The following is a 16438-nucleotide window of genomic DNA, read 5'->3' as shown; positions in this document are numbered from 1 at the left end:
CAATCAAGGAAACATTTGAAACGACAGCATAGTATAAAACATTTACTGGAGGTCTTTCTTCACAAACAGAGTTTGAAGACATTCTCCATTCATCGTCACAAAATGCAAGATGTAGGGTTTTACTTTTAAGTACCGGTTACATTATCCAGGTGCACTATTTGTATCATTGTTTATGATATGATTAACATTTCAATACATGTACATTCAAAATCTTACATAAAAGTATATGTTAATGGAATCAATTGCTAGGGCATATACAAAACCCGGATATAAAAGTCAATTAACAAACACACTGCTCTGGTGATCATAACCACACCGGTAGTCTAGTGGTAGAACGCCGCTTCGAATTCGTATGTTGTTGGTTCCCTTCCTGGACGCGTTAAATTCTTATATGTAAGGAAGTTATTCGGCTGGTTTATGTAAGGTAAGTCGTTCTACCAAGAAACCCGCATCTGAATTAATCCTGGGAGGGGCACATCGGGTCTTCTTCCGCCACCAATAATTGGAAAATTCGCAATATGGTCAGTACGACTGTAGCGCTACTTCACCCATAAAAATGTAATTGAACTTGAAATTAGGCTTGGTGTTGATTAATATCATTACTACCTTTTCGACAGTGAAGATATTAAAGTAATGTTATATAAGGTATGAAAAGAATGGTTATTACCTGAATAATTTGAATTTTACTCTGTGGCCGTCCTAATTTTGTCAGAGAACTGATGTTTAAAGCACATGAGTTCGGTTTCGACAATGGAGAATATGTTTCTCAACATCAGTTTAGGAGAAAGGTAAAATCTATTAAATGTACTTTAATTTTACGAGGATGCAATGTTGGCTTCTTCAATGGAAACTACAATACAACTTCTCCAGAGCGGCCCTCTGTTAAGCATAAACCTCTCTATAACAACATCATCAAAGTTTCCCTAAGCTGAAATATACTATCAAATTTACCTCTCCAGAACAACAACCTCTACATAACAGTCAATATTTGTATATCTCAAAGGGCGTTGCTCTGGAAAGGTTATAAGTTTCTTTTACTGGTTGTAGGTGCAGATTGGAATTTCCGGTCTGCAGGATAACTGTTTAGGCGGTAACGAGGCTCCAGCCGAGTTTCCGCCTAAACTGTTACCCTAGAGCCGGATATTCCCATCTGCATCTATAACCAGTGACATAATCTTTTTCTTGCATACCGATATCAAAATAATAATAAAAATAAAACCAATCGGACGGTTTTCTTTTTTGAACTATTTCTTACAGCAGCATATTTAAAACAAAGCGCGGGAAAGCAACGTCCGTAAACAGGAAAGACGTCGTATTGTTTCAAAGACAAATAACAATGTATAGTTCCGGTTTTGTTTTATCAGTTGCAGCGTAACCTTATGATTTTTTGATAAAATAACGTGTTTTGAACTGTCAAGGTACTGGATTTTTATTCCTTTTTTGAAATAAAATATAAATAACTGTATAAATCTTCTACGTATATGTAGTTCGTAACACGTCATTTAAAGCACGAGAGTCATCTTACACCACGGGGTGTAACATGGATTTTTCCAGCACCGGTAAAAATACCGGAAATCCCCGTCTGGTATGCAAGAATGCACAGTCTGTATGTGAATTCATTACATATTCTCAAAGGTAACTAGTACGCGAACTCAGCCTCTACAAAAGAGAAAACGTGTTTCTCAATATCGTTCTATGACGCAAGTAAAGCTCTATTTGAATATTCTCAAACGTAATGAGTACACACGACCGGCCTCTACAAAAGAGGAAGTGTGCCGGCCTCTACAAATGAGGAAGTTTGCCGGCCTCTACAAAAGAGGTAGTGTGCCTGCCTCTACGAAAGAGGAAGTGTGCCGGCCTCTATAAAAGAGGAAGTGTGCTTCCAAACATCGATAAAAGAAGCAAGTAAGTCAAGAAATTAATAATAAAGGTTACGAGCACAGAATCACGGATTTCCATAATGGAGACTAATATTTGGTTCTCTATATCCATTGATCAAAGAGGCAAGTACAACTTTGTAGAATAATGTCGTAACGGGTACATGAACGTGGAACAGCTTTCACAATGGGGAATATGCGTTCTTCATCAGTTGTTAGATAGAAGTCAGCTGAACTGAACAATAATCTTTTTTCATGTTTCATACCTTATTTTGTCCAGCATGATAAGGGATAAGGTCATTAATCCATACTTACACCTGCGTACCTCATCGACAACAGTTGATCTATATTGTTTGCTACCGCTACGCAGACATTTAGTCTGTCTTTAAAGAAGTATGTTTAAATCAAAAATTGATTCAGTTTAAAAAATACTTATCGGATATTTCTAAGCAAGCTGATAGATGTGTATAATGAGTTGAAATCAAAATTGAGTGTTATCTAGTAACAATCGTCGCATTACGTATTTACGAATAACATACAACACTGTTTTCCATTCTACTGTTAAGTAATCTTATAAATATAAAAATGGGTATATCTTAAAATACGTATTGGAAGCGTCTTTATAATAAAGGGTGTCTATTACTGTTTAAGGTTGTCGTTTAAGGTTGTCGTAAATTATGTGGGATAGTCGAAGAAGGTCGTGCCTATACATTGTACACGAAAAATACCGGGAAGCAGTGGTATGGTATGCTTTACAAAAAATCTAAAACATGAGTTGTTGAAGGTAAAATTGAATTATGTAATTGTTTAACATCTGCTGCATATATACATTATTTAGGAACTAAAACGCCATAATTGTGACTCTTGTCAGCGGTTTTTGCTTATTAGATACAATGTTATAGTTGCGTTTCATGACATACTATAGTGAAATGTATACGTTATAGAATAATATCTTTTCAGGCTCTTTCTAACTTCTACCACGCAATGATATTCCTTAAGGTAGTTCTGCACGTTCCGAATAAAAGATTCTGCAATGTATATCAGGATTAATCCTTAACATGTAAACACTTCTGGACGTACTAAGAAAATTCACCAAATAAAAAAGAGGTACATGTATGTGTATTTGAATTTAATATGATTAGACTGATTTGAAAATTGCGGCTCTCAAGCAAGTTTTGATAATGACAAAGTCACAATTTTGAGATTACTTTTACGAACAGAAAGTTTTCTACTGTGTTGATGAAATGAGACATTGCACAAGTGTGAAACATATTATCTTTTTCATGGTCAAACAAAATAATAGGTCCGTGTGTTTTCTTTTTAATATTTGCCTGTGATGCAGATCCAAAAATCAAGCTGTTTTTAGGACATTATTTGAAATAATTGCATGTTTCAACATTTTTTCATATCTTTATTTTATCTTTAGAATTATTGTGACAATATCAAATGGTTCATTTAAATTGGCACATGAGTTGCCAGTAAAAGTAAACTGGTTTTCAATTTCGTACCTCATGTCCCGCTGTTCGTTTTTACTGATGTTACGCTATTACTTCCGGCTCATCAAATGTGAAGAGCTACATTAAATAAGTATATTTGTCTAGTATAAATTATGTATTGCGTATTATGTATAGACATTCTACGTACCGACTAATCATCATTAAATTTGAATTATTGAACTTTGGATACTGCCCGCATTTAGTGTATAAACAACCGTATTCATAGCATACATAAATATAGGCCTTCATGTCGAGGGTTGAACGCAATACTGTTGTAAGTCCTTCTTTATTTAATAGGAGTTACTACAGTATTGCGTTCAACCCACGATGTGTCTGTTATATTTTTTTGTTTTGTACATTATGTCTTTAATTAGGAGGACCGGTAGAAACATTAACCACTCAGTCTTCAAAACAACGAAAACCGAATGCCATGTTAGAGAATTTGAAGCTAACGTTTGCAAAGATCACAAATGCTGTCGAAGAGCACAGCGATTACTTATTTCGTAAAAGAAAATTTCAACTTGGATATGGATACTGTGGAATAAAATATAAACTTTATTAGTGTAACCTTTTAAACAAATAACTGACAGTATACGTATATTATGACATAAGGTAAATTTTGAATTCTGAGAAATGTAAAGAAAAAAGGCTTAATCTCTTTGATCTGAAAGTATGCTGATAAATGATTATCATAATGTATTGTACAGTAGTAGACTACGCATGTCCATGCTTCATAATCGTAGGTGTTTGGGTGTCCTAATAATCTGTATTAGGTGTTTGTTCTATGTCTGCGCTAATTGCACCATAATGATCGTTGTTCACATTGAATATCTGTTTAAATTTTTTGTGATATGTAGTGTCATAGACAGTATTTGCCTCGTCCACAAATCCCGGATTTGTTTTGTCCTCTGTATTCGGGATTTTTTCTCTGTTTATACTCAATATATCATAATCTTTGTTCACATTGAATATTGTCTTATTTCTATCGTCATTTGTTGTGTCATAGACTGCACTTGCTTCCTCTGCAGCCGTACGTTCCAGTTTATCCATATCTGTATCAGGTTTTATTTCTCTACCTTCATTTAGTACATCATAATCATGGATCACATGGGACATTTCCTTAGTTTTATTTTCATAAGTAGTATCGTAGACTGCATTTACCTCCTCCACAATCGTCCGTCTGGATTTGTTAGGTCGTGCATAAACGGCAGCTGAAAAAGTTGGTTGAACTAAATATGTCAAATTGATAATATACATCATTCCTCAGATAGGTTTAAATAGCAAATCTCTTTTGAAAAAATAAATAGAGGATATTACATGAGTGTCTTTTCATATTGAATTTATTAAACGAGTTGAATAAAATAATAAAATGCGAGGCTCTGCCGAGCATTTTATCAATTTTATTCAACGAGTTTAATAAATTCAATGTGGAAAGTCACAAATGTAATATTCTTTTTATCACATGTTAGCTTTTCCTGTCGAAAACTCATACATTCTACTTTCTTTTACTATATTAACAAGTCAATTTGACCAACGTCTCCAACGCTATAAATGACATCGACGTCAATGATTTATTACACTAGTGTATTATTATTTTTATTTAATGGCTTTATTACACTCCCGCGACGCCAAACATGTGATCAATAGTGGTTCTCTATTAATGGCATCGTTTAATAGCAGATATGATTTATTATAAATTTGTGTTAGTCTGTTGTATACCTTTGACTACCTGAATATTTAAAATGCTGAATATATGACATGTGTATACATTATTTCATATTCCGTTAAGGGAAATTACCTTCGTCTGTATCTTCCTCTTGTAGTGCACTTGATTTATCTTTCTTGTGGATACATTTGAGACTTCCATTGATACCGCTGCTTTCAGTTGCACAAGTACCTTTCCTTAAAAATAATCAAAGTGCAATTACATATTTCGACACTTAACTGAAAAATATTTGTTTTATTAATCAGTCCCTTTTATGTTAGATGCATTTTCTACCTTTGGGAATTATGGAGGTCATGATTTCTAATGCGCACTAGCTGACACAATTTATGTTCATATTACACGTTCAAAAATATATATGAAACTCTGCACTTTACGTATAAATCATATAGATATACGTATAGCAGGTACAGTAAAATCATTAATTGTCATGGGGGATTTACGTGGATTTCATGACTGCATCAATTCACAAAAAAAAAATATCCCCACCGTACATGTAAAATTCTCACTCATTTTATCTTAAAAAATTAAAATCCACGAATGTTTGCACCGACAAAATAGTCGTATTGATCCAAACAACGAACTTAAATGATTCACAGTATTTTGATCAAATGTTTTGTCAGATTTCAACGGATGCTTTTCACTGAAAATAGGAGCCTTCTACACGTACGTGAACATGAACTTCATACCCTCTATATTATAACCGTTTTAAGCAAACAGAATAATTGTATGTGCTTCCTTCGAACGCTTTTGCAATGTGTGCGCTTGTGCAGGCTTAAATACCCATGTAAAGTCAAATAGTAAACTTACATACTAAGCATCACGTGGGTCAGACCTCACTAACACAACGATATTTGAAAAAGCTGTATATTAATGATCAATTTAGGGTTTACTAGACCCAAATTTCTTATTTGAAAACATGAAAAAATACAACATATAGATTAGTAATTGATACAACATAAAATTAACAAGTTTATGTATGTTAGTATTTATAAGCATCGGTTAAAGAATAGTACTCGCTTTATACATGTATAGGTAAACAACGCATAAATGTTTGCTACCACTAAAAATCTGGACGTTTTTCAAACAATGGACTGTTAAAGCATGACATTTAAAGTAGACATAGTACTAAACTCTAATCAAAGACACTAATAATAATCCTACCTTGCATTTACCTAGACACCTGTATGACAAAAGTTAAAAGAAACATGAAGTAACTATATGGTTCAAAAGTTAGTGATAAGTCATTTCACAAAATAAACATACGTATTGAGATATTGCATTAATAGGACTTTTCGGACAATATACTTACCTTCTCCTTTGTTTAATGGTACAAGCTACCAGCAACACACCCATATTAATAACGACCACACCTGAAGTCATTGCTGCACCTATAATCATAGTTACATTGTTGTCTCCTGATCCTGGTTCTTTTATTTCTAAAAGAAGAAATTGTTTGTGATATCTTTATGCGTTCATGTCAAGCCGATGCCTAATAATGCGGGCTCAACACTAGCTTACATGCATAATATTATGTATCAAGCAAATCATATTACTTGAACATTAGCAAGCGGATTAGATTTTTTATTAATACTGTGAATGTATTAGATATTTTAGTGTTTTTACATCTTAATTTTAACATGTAAAAATATAGTGAATTCCAAGAAATATATATAGGTAAAATATTTGAATATGTATATCGGTATATATGCGTTTTAGTATTTGAGTTAACGTTAGTCTAATCTTTATAGTTTCATTTGCATTCATATTGTACTGGGAGCAGAAATCTATTTCAACTGTTGACATACAGTATATCTTAGAATGTTTATATCAGGGTGTCAAGTATGGTTTTTTCAAGAGTCTTGTTTTAATAAAAATATATTGATTTGATACGGTATCTACGGTTGACAATATTTACCTTTGAGTGCATTGTGGTCCTTCGTAGCCTTCAATACAGCCGTACTCGCATAGTGCATTGGTCTGAAAATATGTTCTATTAGCACATTTATCGCTGCACAATCTGTCGCACATATCACCATGGTATCCATCTACACAGGCAGAAGTACAGTGTCCATTGGAATTGTTGCATGCATTCTTCCCTTGTATTGTTCTACATGTAGACGCACACAAATGTTCACAAGCGCCGCCATAATATCCATCTACGCAATTGATGCAGTTTGTATTTGAAGAGCAGGATGAACATTTATCTGGACAATTGTTGTGACAGGAATCCCCCCATTTGCCTAGTACGCACTTTTCACAATTAGATTTAGCATCGAATTCCGTTTTACACCCTTTTAAACATTTTCCATCTATGTCACATGTGTTTTCATTGCAGCCAGGTGGACAAACATAAGTACATGTACTGCCATAATAGCGAGGCTTACAATCGCTACAGTTGAATTTTGACAAACAGTCTGTACAATTGTTCGGGCAATCCAAATCACAGTTTGGTCCATATTTTCCAGACACACATGAATCACATTTCTTACCTGTAAAGCCACTTTTGCACCCATTCATGCAGTGTCCGCTGTGCTTCTTGCATTTTACGACAATCTGAACCAAAGAACCTATTATTTTTGCACGACTTGCACTGCGTATTTGATACACAATCGCGGCAGTTTGTCGGACATTGCTTATCACAATTGTTGCCATGCTTTCCTTGTGTACACCTACTACACATGCCAGAATTAAAATTAAGTGATTTACAAGAACATATTCCAGACGATTTTGAACACCTGTTGTTTATACATCCTTTTCCACATCTATGTGTACACTGGAGACCCCAAAATGCGGTCTTGCATTCTGTGCATCTATTTTCCCTCGTGCAGATTTTACAATTTTCTCGACACGACTTTATGCATTTATCATTGCGATATCCTGATTTACATCCGTTCTTACAATTCTTGTCTACATCGCATACGTTATCTCCGTAGCAACATTCACATTCTTTACACAGCAGTGAGAAAACCTCTGGAATATGTTGTTATTGAAAGGACATGAAATAAGTTGATTGTATATGAATGCCATCCACAAGCCTTTCATAACGCTAAAATAATTTTAAAGTTTTTACTACTATTGAAAAAGACATGGCGGTTTGCAAATTAAGAAAGTAGTTATCAATCTTATAAGTTACATCATATACACTATCATTAAAATATATCAGATTGTTATAGTTATATTTCTTTCATTATTGCAATGACTTAATGTATATGTTACATTTCAGGACAAAGAAATTATTGAAACAAGAGCTGTCACTATTGGTGACAAATGCCCCCGAAGTAGGCCTAAGAATGCAATAGTTGTTTGCGCAAAAAAATCACATATCATTTTGTGACCTTAACCTTGACCTAAGTGGCCTGGGTCATAAGCGTGACATACCTTTCCAGTATAGTTAACATTTGTGTCAAATTATTTTTAAATCCCTTGATAAATGGCAGGGACATGGACCAGAAAAGAACAACATTGACCTCTATGACCTTGATCTTGGAGCTAGGGGTCTGACTCTTGCGCATGTTACCATATGTTATTATAAGGAACATTTATGCCAAGTTATTTCAAAATCCCTTCATCAATGGCATAGTTATGGACTGGACAAGAAACAGGCCATGTTAACATTTAACCTGTAAGTGTGACCTTGACGTTGGAGCTAAGGATCTGGGTCTTGCGCATGACATGTTGTCTTATTATGAGGAACATTTATGCCAAGTAATTTCTAAATCCCTTGATGAATGGCAGAGTTATGGACCGGACATGAAACATCCCCTGTTAACCTTTGACTTCTAACTGTGACCTTGACCTTGGAACTAGGGGTCTGAATTTTACGCATGACACATTGTCTTATTATGGTAAAGGAATTACAGCAGTAGACTTCTGGGTTTTTTCAATAATTTTAATTCTTCACTGCAAGCGCTATCAATTGTACATATCTTTATTTGCTGTAAATGGTCTGGCACATTGTGGTGGTTATTAGGTCATATAAGCTCTCTCTACTTATATATATCAGCATTCAAAGGAATAAAATGATTCCTTGTTTATTTCATATAAACAATATGCATTACTTATATGTCACTATAAATATTTATCATCAACGACAAAAACTGTAGCTTTGCAATCAAATTCTCATTTCAAGTGCGCATGCGTTGTGCAAATCAGACTGGTAATCGAAACTTTGAACATGTGCTTTCTAATTATAGTTATATGAATAAGTAATAAGGGCAATGACTAAAAGTACTATTTGGTATGGTTTATAAGAAGTTTATTGGATGAAGAATAATGCATAAACACGATTTGATACAATAACAAGACTACAGAAGACTTTTAATAACTAAATTCAAGAACACGACTACGGAAGACAATATGGGGGATACAAAACATAAACTCATAAGAACATAAACTACGGACAATGTATACTTGATCCTTCGACATAGATTAGCACTGAAACTATTAGTAGTGTGTTGGTTGATTTCGTGCTGAATTTACAGACTCCTCTGTATTGCCAGGCGCTTTGTCGTAGTTGGTCTAATGTCTTAAAACGATGAGATGATATATTTTAAGACAGGTTTTTTATCAGTAAAGTACACTAGGCAGTTATACGAATGTCTTATTTACTAGCGTGCATTTAACAGTTTATATATTCAGCAGCAGGATGATTCGAGTCACAGTTGTCTGAAGTCAGTTGGCTGTATGTCCTTGTCTCTTGCTTTTTCAGATCTTCATATGTCATCGGCATTTCATTTTCGTAGTCGACATCTGTTAGAAAGAAATGTGTAACAATTTGGAAAGTTAAATTGTCCTTTTTATTGTATATGTGATTAGTTCGTAACAGTCATACAGACTGTGTTGAGTAAAGACTATTCAAAGTGTACAATGTGTATATTATTATGTTTGTAAACATAATACATTTACCGACTTTCATCATAACCTTTTAGTTTCGATATATTTTATCTGTGAAACCTGTAAATATGTATTGATATTTCCTTTTCTCTTATTGATAGGATTACTGAAACTTTGACCTGGACATGAGCGCCATGCATAACATAGATTTTGATTTGTTATTTGTTATGAATAAAATCAGCATAAATAATACATGTACTTGGAAAAATCTACAATTAAATCATTAGATGATTCGTGACATACGTGCGCTTCTTTTGTGAGAATCTTCGCCAGTGTTCGTTTCTTCCCTGACATTTGCTCCAAAGTTTTCAAATTTGTTTTGATTTTGTGATTGCAATTCCTTATTATTCCTTGTGTTTCTACAAAACGAAAAAATGTCGATTAAATTTAACATATGAAAAAATATTACGTGACATAATAAAAGTACCAGTCTGGACCGTAAAAGTGGATTTGGACATTAAAAACAAATATTAAGGAACTTCCGTGAAACATTTATCTTGCTGTCTTTTTACATGATAGTTAGGAGTATACAATCTATGGCCCATAAACAAAGAAGTATGTAACAAGTACAATACTTAGTATAACTGTGGCGAGTTGTTCTGCCGCCATCTAAAGTTAAAGAAGCCGATTACGCCTGTAGTGTAGTGTTCAGAATCATGTTTTATTCTTTGTAATCAATTGTAATGATTATACGACTAATTATCTGAACAATCTGAAATGTTACCTCTGTTCAAAAGCTTAGGAAGACCTGTTTTGGCACTCATATATTTACAAAACAGTGAATTCTAAATTCCTATTATTTGCAGTACTTAGTCTAACAACAACTGAGCGAAGACTCATTTATTTTTAATCCAACAAAACATTGTACAACATAACTTTAAGTAACATGAAAAATCTAAGGTAATTTATTTTTGTAAAATATTTGTGTATGGCTCTTAACATTACTGGACACCGGCATACCTTCTTTTCCATAAAACAAAAATAAATGAAAACCCAACTCCAGATATAAGACCAATAAACAGCGTTCCGACTGTTGCTCCAACAAGCACACCCGTGCTGTGACTGCCATCTCCAATTATTTTCATAGCTTTAAATTAAAATACTAGATGTTAAAATAAGGAAACAAAGTTGCAACACATTTCACAGAAATATAAACAAAATGTACCTAGTATTCAGATTTTCTGTTTATTCTTGTTATGTTAGAATGACATGTATCTACGATGCTGTATTAATTTTAGTACGATATAATAGCCATAATGGCAATTGTTATATACATATACGTTACGTCTCTGATTTATGTAAAATGAATTTGTCGGAACATATGTTCACAATTTTGTTGACGAATCATGAATAGAGTATTCATGACGTGATCCATGAAAATTTCACTGTTAAAGAATTATGAAGCCCCATTAATGTTCTCACAGTATTAGCAATTTCTTATAATTAATAAGCATGATAAGTAAAATCTGTCAATCGCCTAGCATTGTATTCAGAACTAAAAAGAATGTCACTCATTATAAATGTGTAAAATGATTCACAATTAGAAAACATGTGAATAAGCCAATGCTTTAAAATTGAATTCTAAATAATAACATAAATTCAAAAAGGTTAGGATTTTCATCTAATATGGTTAGAAATGAAACATCTAAATTTCGTTTATGATCAGGCATTTTTATAATGATTTATCAATGCGAAAACTGCCTGGTTTGCGAAATTAAAGTATTCTCAATACGCATACAAATTAAATAGATATACATGTACATACAATACGTAACAAAGCTATTCTTACGCTTTAAACATGTGGGACCTTCGTACCCTTGGATACACCCATAGACACACGTAGCAGTAGATTGTATACATGTTGTATTGGCACAATTGGCACTGCATTTTTTATCGCATTTGCTTCCGTAAATTCCATCTATACACTCTGAAATACAATGGCCGCTTGATTCATTGCATAGTGGTCTCCCTTGAATTGCCTTGCATGTCGATGAACACTCATTTTCACAAAATGTACCAAAATAATTTTCTGTACATCCATACATGCATTGTCCCGTTTGCCAGTCGCAACTTTGACTTTTGCACGTTTTGCTACAGTAAAGTTCGCAGAAATGTCCGTGTTTTGTATATGTATTACATCCTATTAAACATTTACCTGTGTCGAGGGCGCAAATTCGTTTACTGCCAGTTGAATAGCAATCAGTGCTACATATCTTTGAACGTTCAAATATGTTTGTCTGTTACAGACAGTACAGTGTCCGTTCGTCTGGTTACATTGTACGCAGTTAGGTGTACATTCTAACTGGCATGTATTTCCCCACGTGTTTCGAATACATCCAAGGGAACAATATCCGTCAGTCGAATAACATACATTATCTTTGCACTCTTCTGGACACATTCGCACGTTTTGTACCTTTGTACTAAAACTGGATATCTACCTGTGATGCATTGTAAACAACCCCCGTATCCACCCCCGGTGTTTGTTGTACATTTCCTACAATATTGATCCTTACTTCGACATTTTCTAGAACATGAATGTCCATACAAGCCCTCCTTACACGTGTTCGTACTGTTGCAAAAATTCCCATATAATCCTTCCATGCATTCTAAACATCGCCCTGTTACCTTTGAACAGCCTCCATCACATCCTTGTGGACAGGCATAGGAACAAGTTTGTCCATAATAACCTTGTTGACATTTGGTGCAGTCAAAACTTGAGGAACGTGATACACACTATTCTGAACAGTCTAGATCACAGTTCGGTCCGAATTTTCCAGACACACAATACTCACATTTAGTTCCCGTAAACCCAGTCTTGCACGTACAACTGCCGTCCTTTTTATTACAGTTTCCGTATAAACACCCTACAGAACACTCCATTTGACAATAAGTGCCATAGTTATTATATTTGCACCAACCGCATTGCGTATCTGATGTACAACTGCCGCAACTGTTTGGCCAAGTGATGTTGCAGTTATCGCCATAGTAACCGGCTGTGCAATAACTACACATATCACCTGCAAACGCTTGTGACTTACAAGAGCATTGCCCTAACAGTGAACACGTGTTGTTAACACAACCATTCCCACATTTTGATGTACACTGTGTTCCCCAAAACCCAGTCTGGCATTCGTTGCATTGTGTGCCATTTGTGCATGTTTTACAGTTCTTTGGACATGAATTTGTACAGTTATCACCCCAATATCCTGCTAGACAACCGTAGATACAGTACTTTTTTTCTACCACATTTGCCTTCTTCGCAACATTCACATTCTTTACATGTCTGTGAGGAGACACCTGAAAATTGTTAGTTAATTGATAGTTAATTCGATATACATTTTTAACAGATAGATAAACGTTAAAGGAAGTGCTGACGAAACATGGTTGTTTTCGGACATTTTGATTGCGCGGTAATTTCAAAACGTAATCGTAACACTAAGCCAATTATTTTTGTAAATATCATCATGTGATGAAAGCTCGTACTTTAACTGGCATTATATTTGTTTTATCAAGACTTTGTATCTTGTTTTATTTTTCTTACTGCTACGTCAAAATCACAAATTTATTGGATATATCAGTTTAGAATGACTATAACTGTAGTTATGTTCTAATATTCGTGCAACAACCTTTAAAGTAAATATTCCCTTATTTAAAACCTCGCATCTCGGCGCTTGTATAAAATAAATAGAAATTCGAAAACGTTGTATCACATTTTTCAACAAAACTGAAGTGAACCATGATAATCATATTTAATGTTACTTCAACACTGATTATACATTTAACGTAAAAAAAATACCAAAATATCATATAATGAAGCTCAAGATCAAGTTGGTAAACTTTTTAAAACTGTTTATTTAAAACGTATTAAGAAAGTTCAACGGCTATATTATTTTGCTGAGATGTAAAGAACAACAGGAACTGTACATACCATTCAGTGAAAGACCTCACGGACCAGGGTTTACTATTTGTCAAGTTGAGATGAATCTATGACATTTGGTGAAAATTTGCCATTATTTATATATCTTTTTTGTAGAAAATGACCTTTTTCACTAACTTCCATTCTTATCAGCACACATATGTTGCAATATATCTGGAAATTACTTCTTTTGTTTTCCCACATAGAAGTTGAATTTTTGTAGTATACATAATAATTCACGATCAGATATAAAATGTTTGTGTTAGAATCAATGAAAGACGAAATGCTTGTTTCTTTTCAGAAGATAAAAAATTCTGAATTAAGCATGTAAAATAAATTGCTTCTTTACAAATAAGAAAGTCGAACCAAATTTTTAATGAAGCATTACGTCAACATATCAGCACTTACTATGACTAAAACTATACATATTTTACTTTCCAAGTTGTTACAATGCTGATTTACTTTTCCAGCTAGAACGAACATTCCTTTAGTTAGATTCAGTCCAAAAGGACAGCGTGGCATTACCAGATTTTCTAATGAGTCAGCCACCTGATTTGATTTCCGGTATAATATCGTGGGTGTGTTAAATAAAGTCAATATGTCGTAAATTGGCTTTTTAGTCAAACATAAAATTCCTCAACACAGTTAAGCGTGTTATGATACTGTATTTTTTGTACATATGACCGCTGCCAGACACCATCTAGAAAACTATTCATTAAAATCTGACTGCCAAAAAGTAGCCAAAACCGAGATACAACCCTTTAATGCACGATCGACGGGGATGTTGAATTTCGTCATAGTTAAGTAATCGAAAAAAAAAGACGAATCATAACATTTGTAGCTAATGATTATACATGGATTAGACCATAGTTTATCCTCTTTACATTTTTTTAATAATATTGCTAGAAACGTAACGTTGATCTCTTTCTATTCTGAATTAGCGGTGCTCATCTTCAGGTTTTGATAAAAATAACGCTTTTGCCGTTTTAATTCCAGCTACATTTATTCAAAACATTTGGGTCTTGCAATGTTGGACCATGACACAACGTGAGAGGAACAAAATAAAAATCTTTTGAAACCTAGCATTTATGTATGTCCTTTCAAGTTTTCTTTTAATTTACACTCGGAAGTGCATATTTTACTTACCAAGCTGACAAAATAATAATATAAGCACTGCTGCTGTCAAAGCCATTGTTTTACACCAGATTTCTTAAAATAAAAAGAACAGTATTTCAATTTACTGACAGATTCATTATCTTCATCTGAAAAATGGTGTATATTTTTTTAAAATATATGCATAAAATTTATGAATGGCAAAACAAAATATTTCTTATATTTCGTATTATTTTCAAACAGGCATCTACAGCTGCATCAGCTGTTTCTAAAAATGAAGAAATATATGAAACCTAAGACTACTGTAAAAGCAGACTTTTCGCGAGGGGTTATTTTTCGCTATATTTGCGAGGTCCTACCTCTCGCGAAAATTCATCCCCGCGTAAATATTCACGATTAGTACAATTTTAATTCATGCAGGATACCATTTAAACAATTTCGCAAATATTAAACCTCGCGAACATACCCAGAATTTCAAATTCGCGAAATTTTGACTAAGCAAAAACAATGCTTTTACAGTTTGTCATTTTAAATAGCCTTGCATGCGTACGGACTGTGCATCCCTCCTCACAATACGAAAATATGATTAATAAATCCACGTAAGTTAAGCATTAACACTACCTTCCCGAGGGTACAGTTTGCACGGCCACTGATTAAGCACAAATCACATCACATATGTGAAACATGAGAAAACAAACATAGTGCATTTGCGACCAGCATGGATCCAGTCCAGCCTGCGCACCGGCGCAGTCTGTTCAGGATCAATACTGTTCGCTAATGGTTTCTCTAATTGCAATAGGCTTTGAAAGCAAACAGAATATTTGAAACAGTGAAACATAGCTTACACATTAAAATACCGTAGAAACATTCATACCTGTAAAATATAATATATAAAAATCCCGAGAGTAACAAATGAGTTTCAACGGCGGTAGCTGCAAAAAGTACAAACTTAAACTCAATTTTTCTTCCTGACTGTAATAAAAGTGTAATATTTTGTACATGTAAACATATATTTCCCTAAAAAGAAAATTTGTTCGATTGCTTTGCTTCAGTGAACCAGGAAGATAAATGCAAATTTTGTTCATTTTCTCTTCATCCTGTAGTTATTTCAGTGAAAAAGATGTATCGGGTCGTGTTACATTTGAAATTTGATTTTATTCAGTCAATCAGGAAGTTGGAATCATCTTCTCTATAATTATTATATATTTTACATGAAGCTAATGATGAAAAAATATTCGCTTACATGTACATGAACGTCTCAGCAAGTAAATCTATTTACATATGCAAATATTGCAAACATTTTTACCACCCCAACCCATCCCCACCCCTAACCAACCCTTAAGGATTAAGACGAGCACGTATTACTATTATTATTATACATTGTAATTCTTTATCTCCGACATACAATAAAATTGTT

General features: G+C 33.9%; 1 protein-coding gene and 2 long non-coding RNA genes across 3 annotated transcripts; all 3 read right to left on the bottom strand.

The window, feature by feature from the left end:
- Nucleotides 1-3903: 3903 nt before the first annotated feature.
- On the bottom strand, nt 3904-6531 carry LOC123542867 (uncharacterized). The gene is made up of 3 exons (XM_045328895.1): nt 6409-6531; nt 5172-5275; nt 3904-4584 (listed from the first exon to the last, which is right to left on the bottom strand). Exons 1-3 carry the CDS (start codon nt 6495-6497, stop codon nt 4130-4132), a joined length of 648 nt encoding a protein of 215 aa, XP_045184830.1. The 5' UTR covers nt 6498-6531; the 3' UTR covers nt 3904-4129.
- A 2816-nt stretch (nt 6532-9347) lies between these two features.
- Nucleotides 9348-12719, bottom strand: LOC123542612 (uncharacterized). Its single transcript, XR_008368624.1, has 3 exons — nt 11782-12719; nt 10236-11079; nt 9348-9848 (listed from the first exon to the last, which is right to left on the bottom strand). It is a non-coding gene; the product is annotated as an uncharacterized LOC123542612 (long non-coding RNA).
- A 291-nt stretch (nt 12720-13010) lies between these two features.
- Nucleotides 13011-16064, bottom strand: LOC128551117 (uncharacterized). Its single transcript, XR_008368625.1, has 3 exons — nt 15896-16064; nt 15055-15117; nt 13011-13289 (listed from the first exon to the last, which is right to left on the bottom strand). It is a non-coding gene; the product is annotated as an uncharacterized LOC128551117 (long non-coding RNA).
- Nucleotides 16065-16438: the final 374 nt, after the last annotated feature.

Source organism: Mercenaria mercenaria, chromosome 19 (genome assembly GCF_021730395.1).
Source record: "Mercenaria mercenaria strain notata chromosome 19, MADL_Memer_1, whole genome shotgun sequence".
NCBI lineage: Eukaryota > Metazoa > Mollusca > Bivalvia > Venerida > Veneridae > Mercenaria > Mercenaria mercenaria.
The sequence above is the reverse complement of the archived record's forward strand: the minus strand, read 5'-3'. Positions and strand labels throughout refer to the sequence as shown.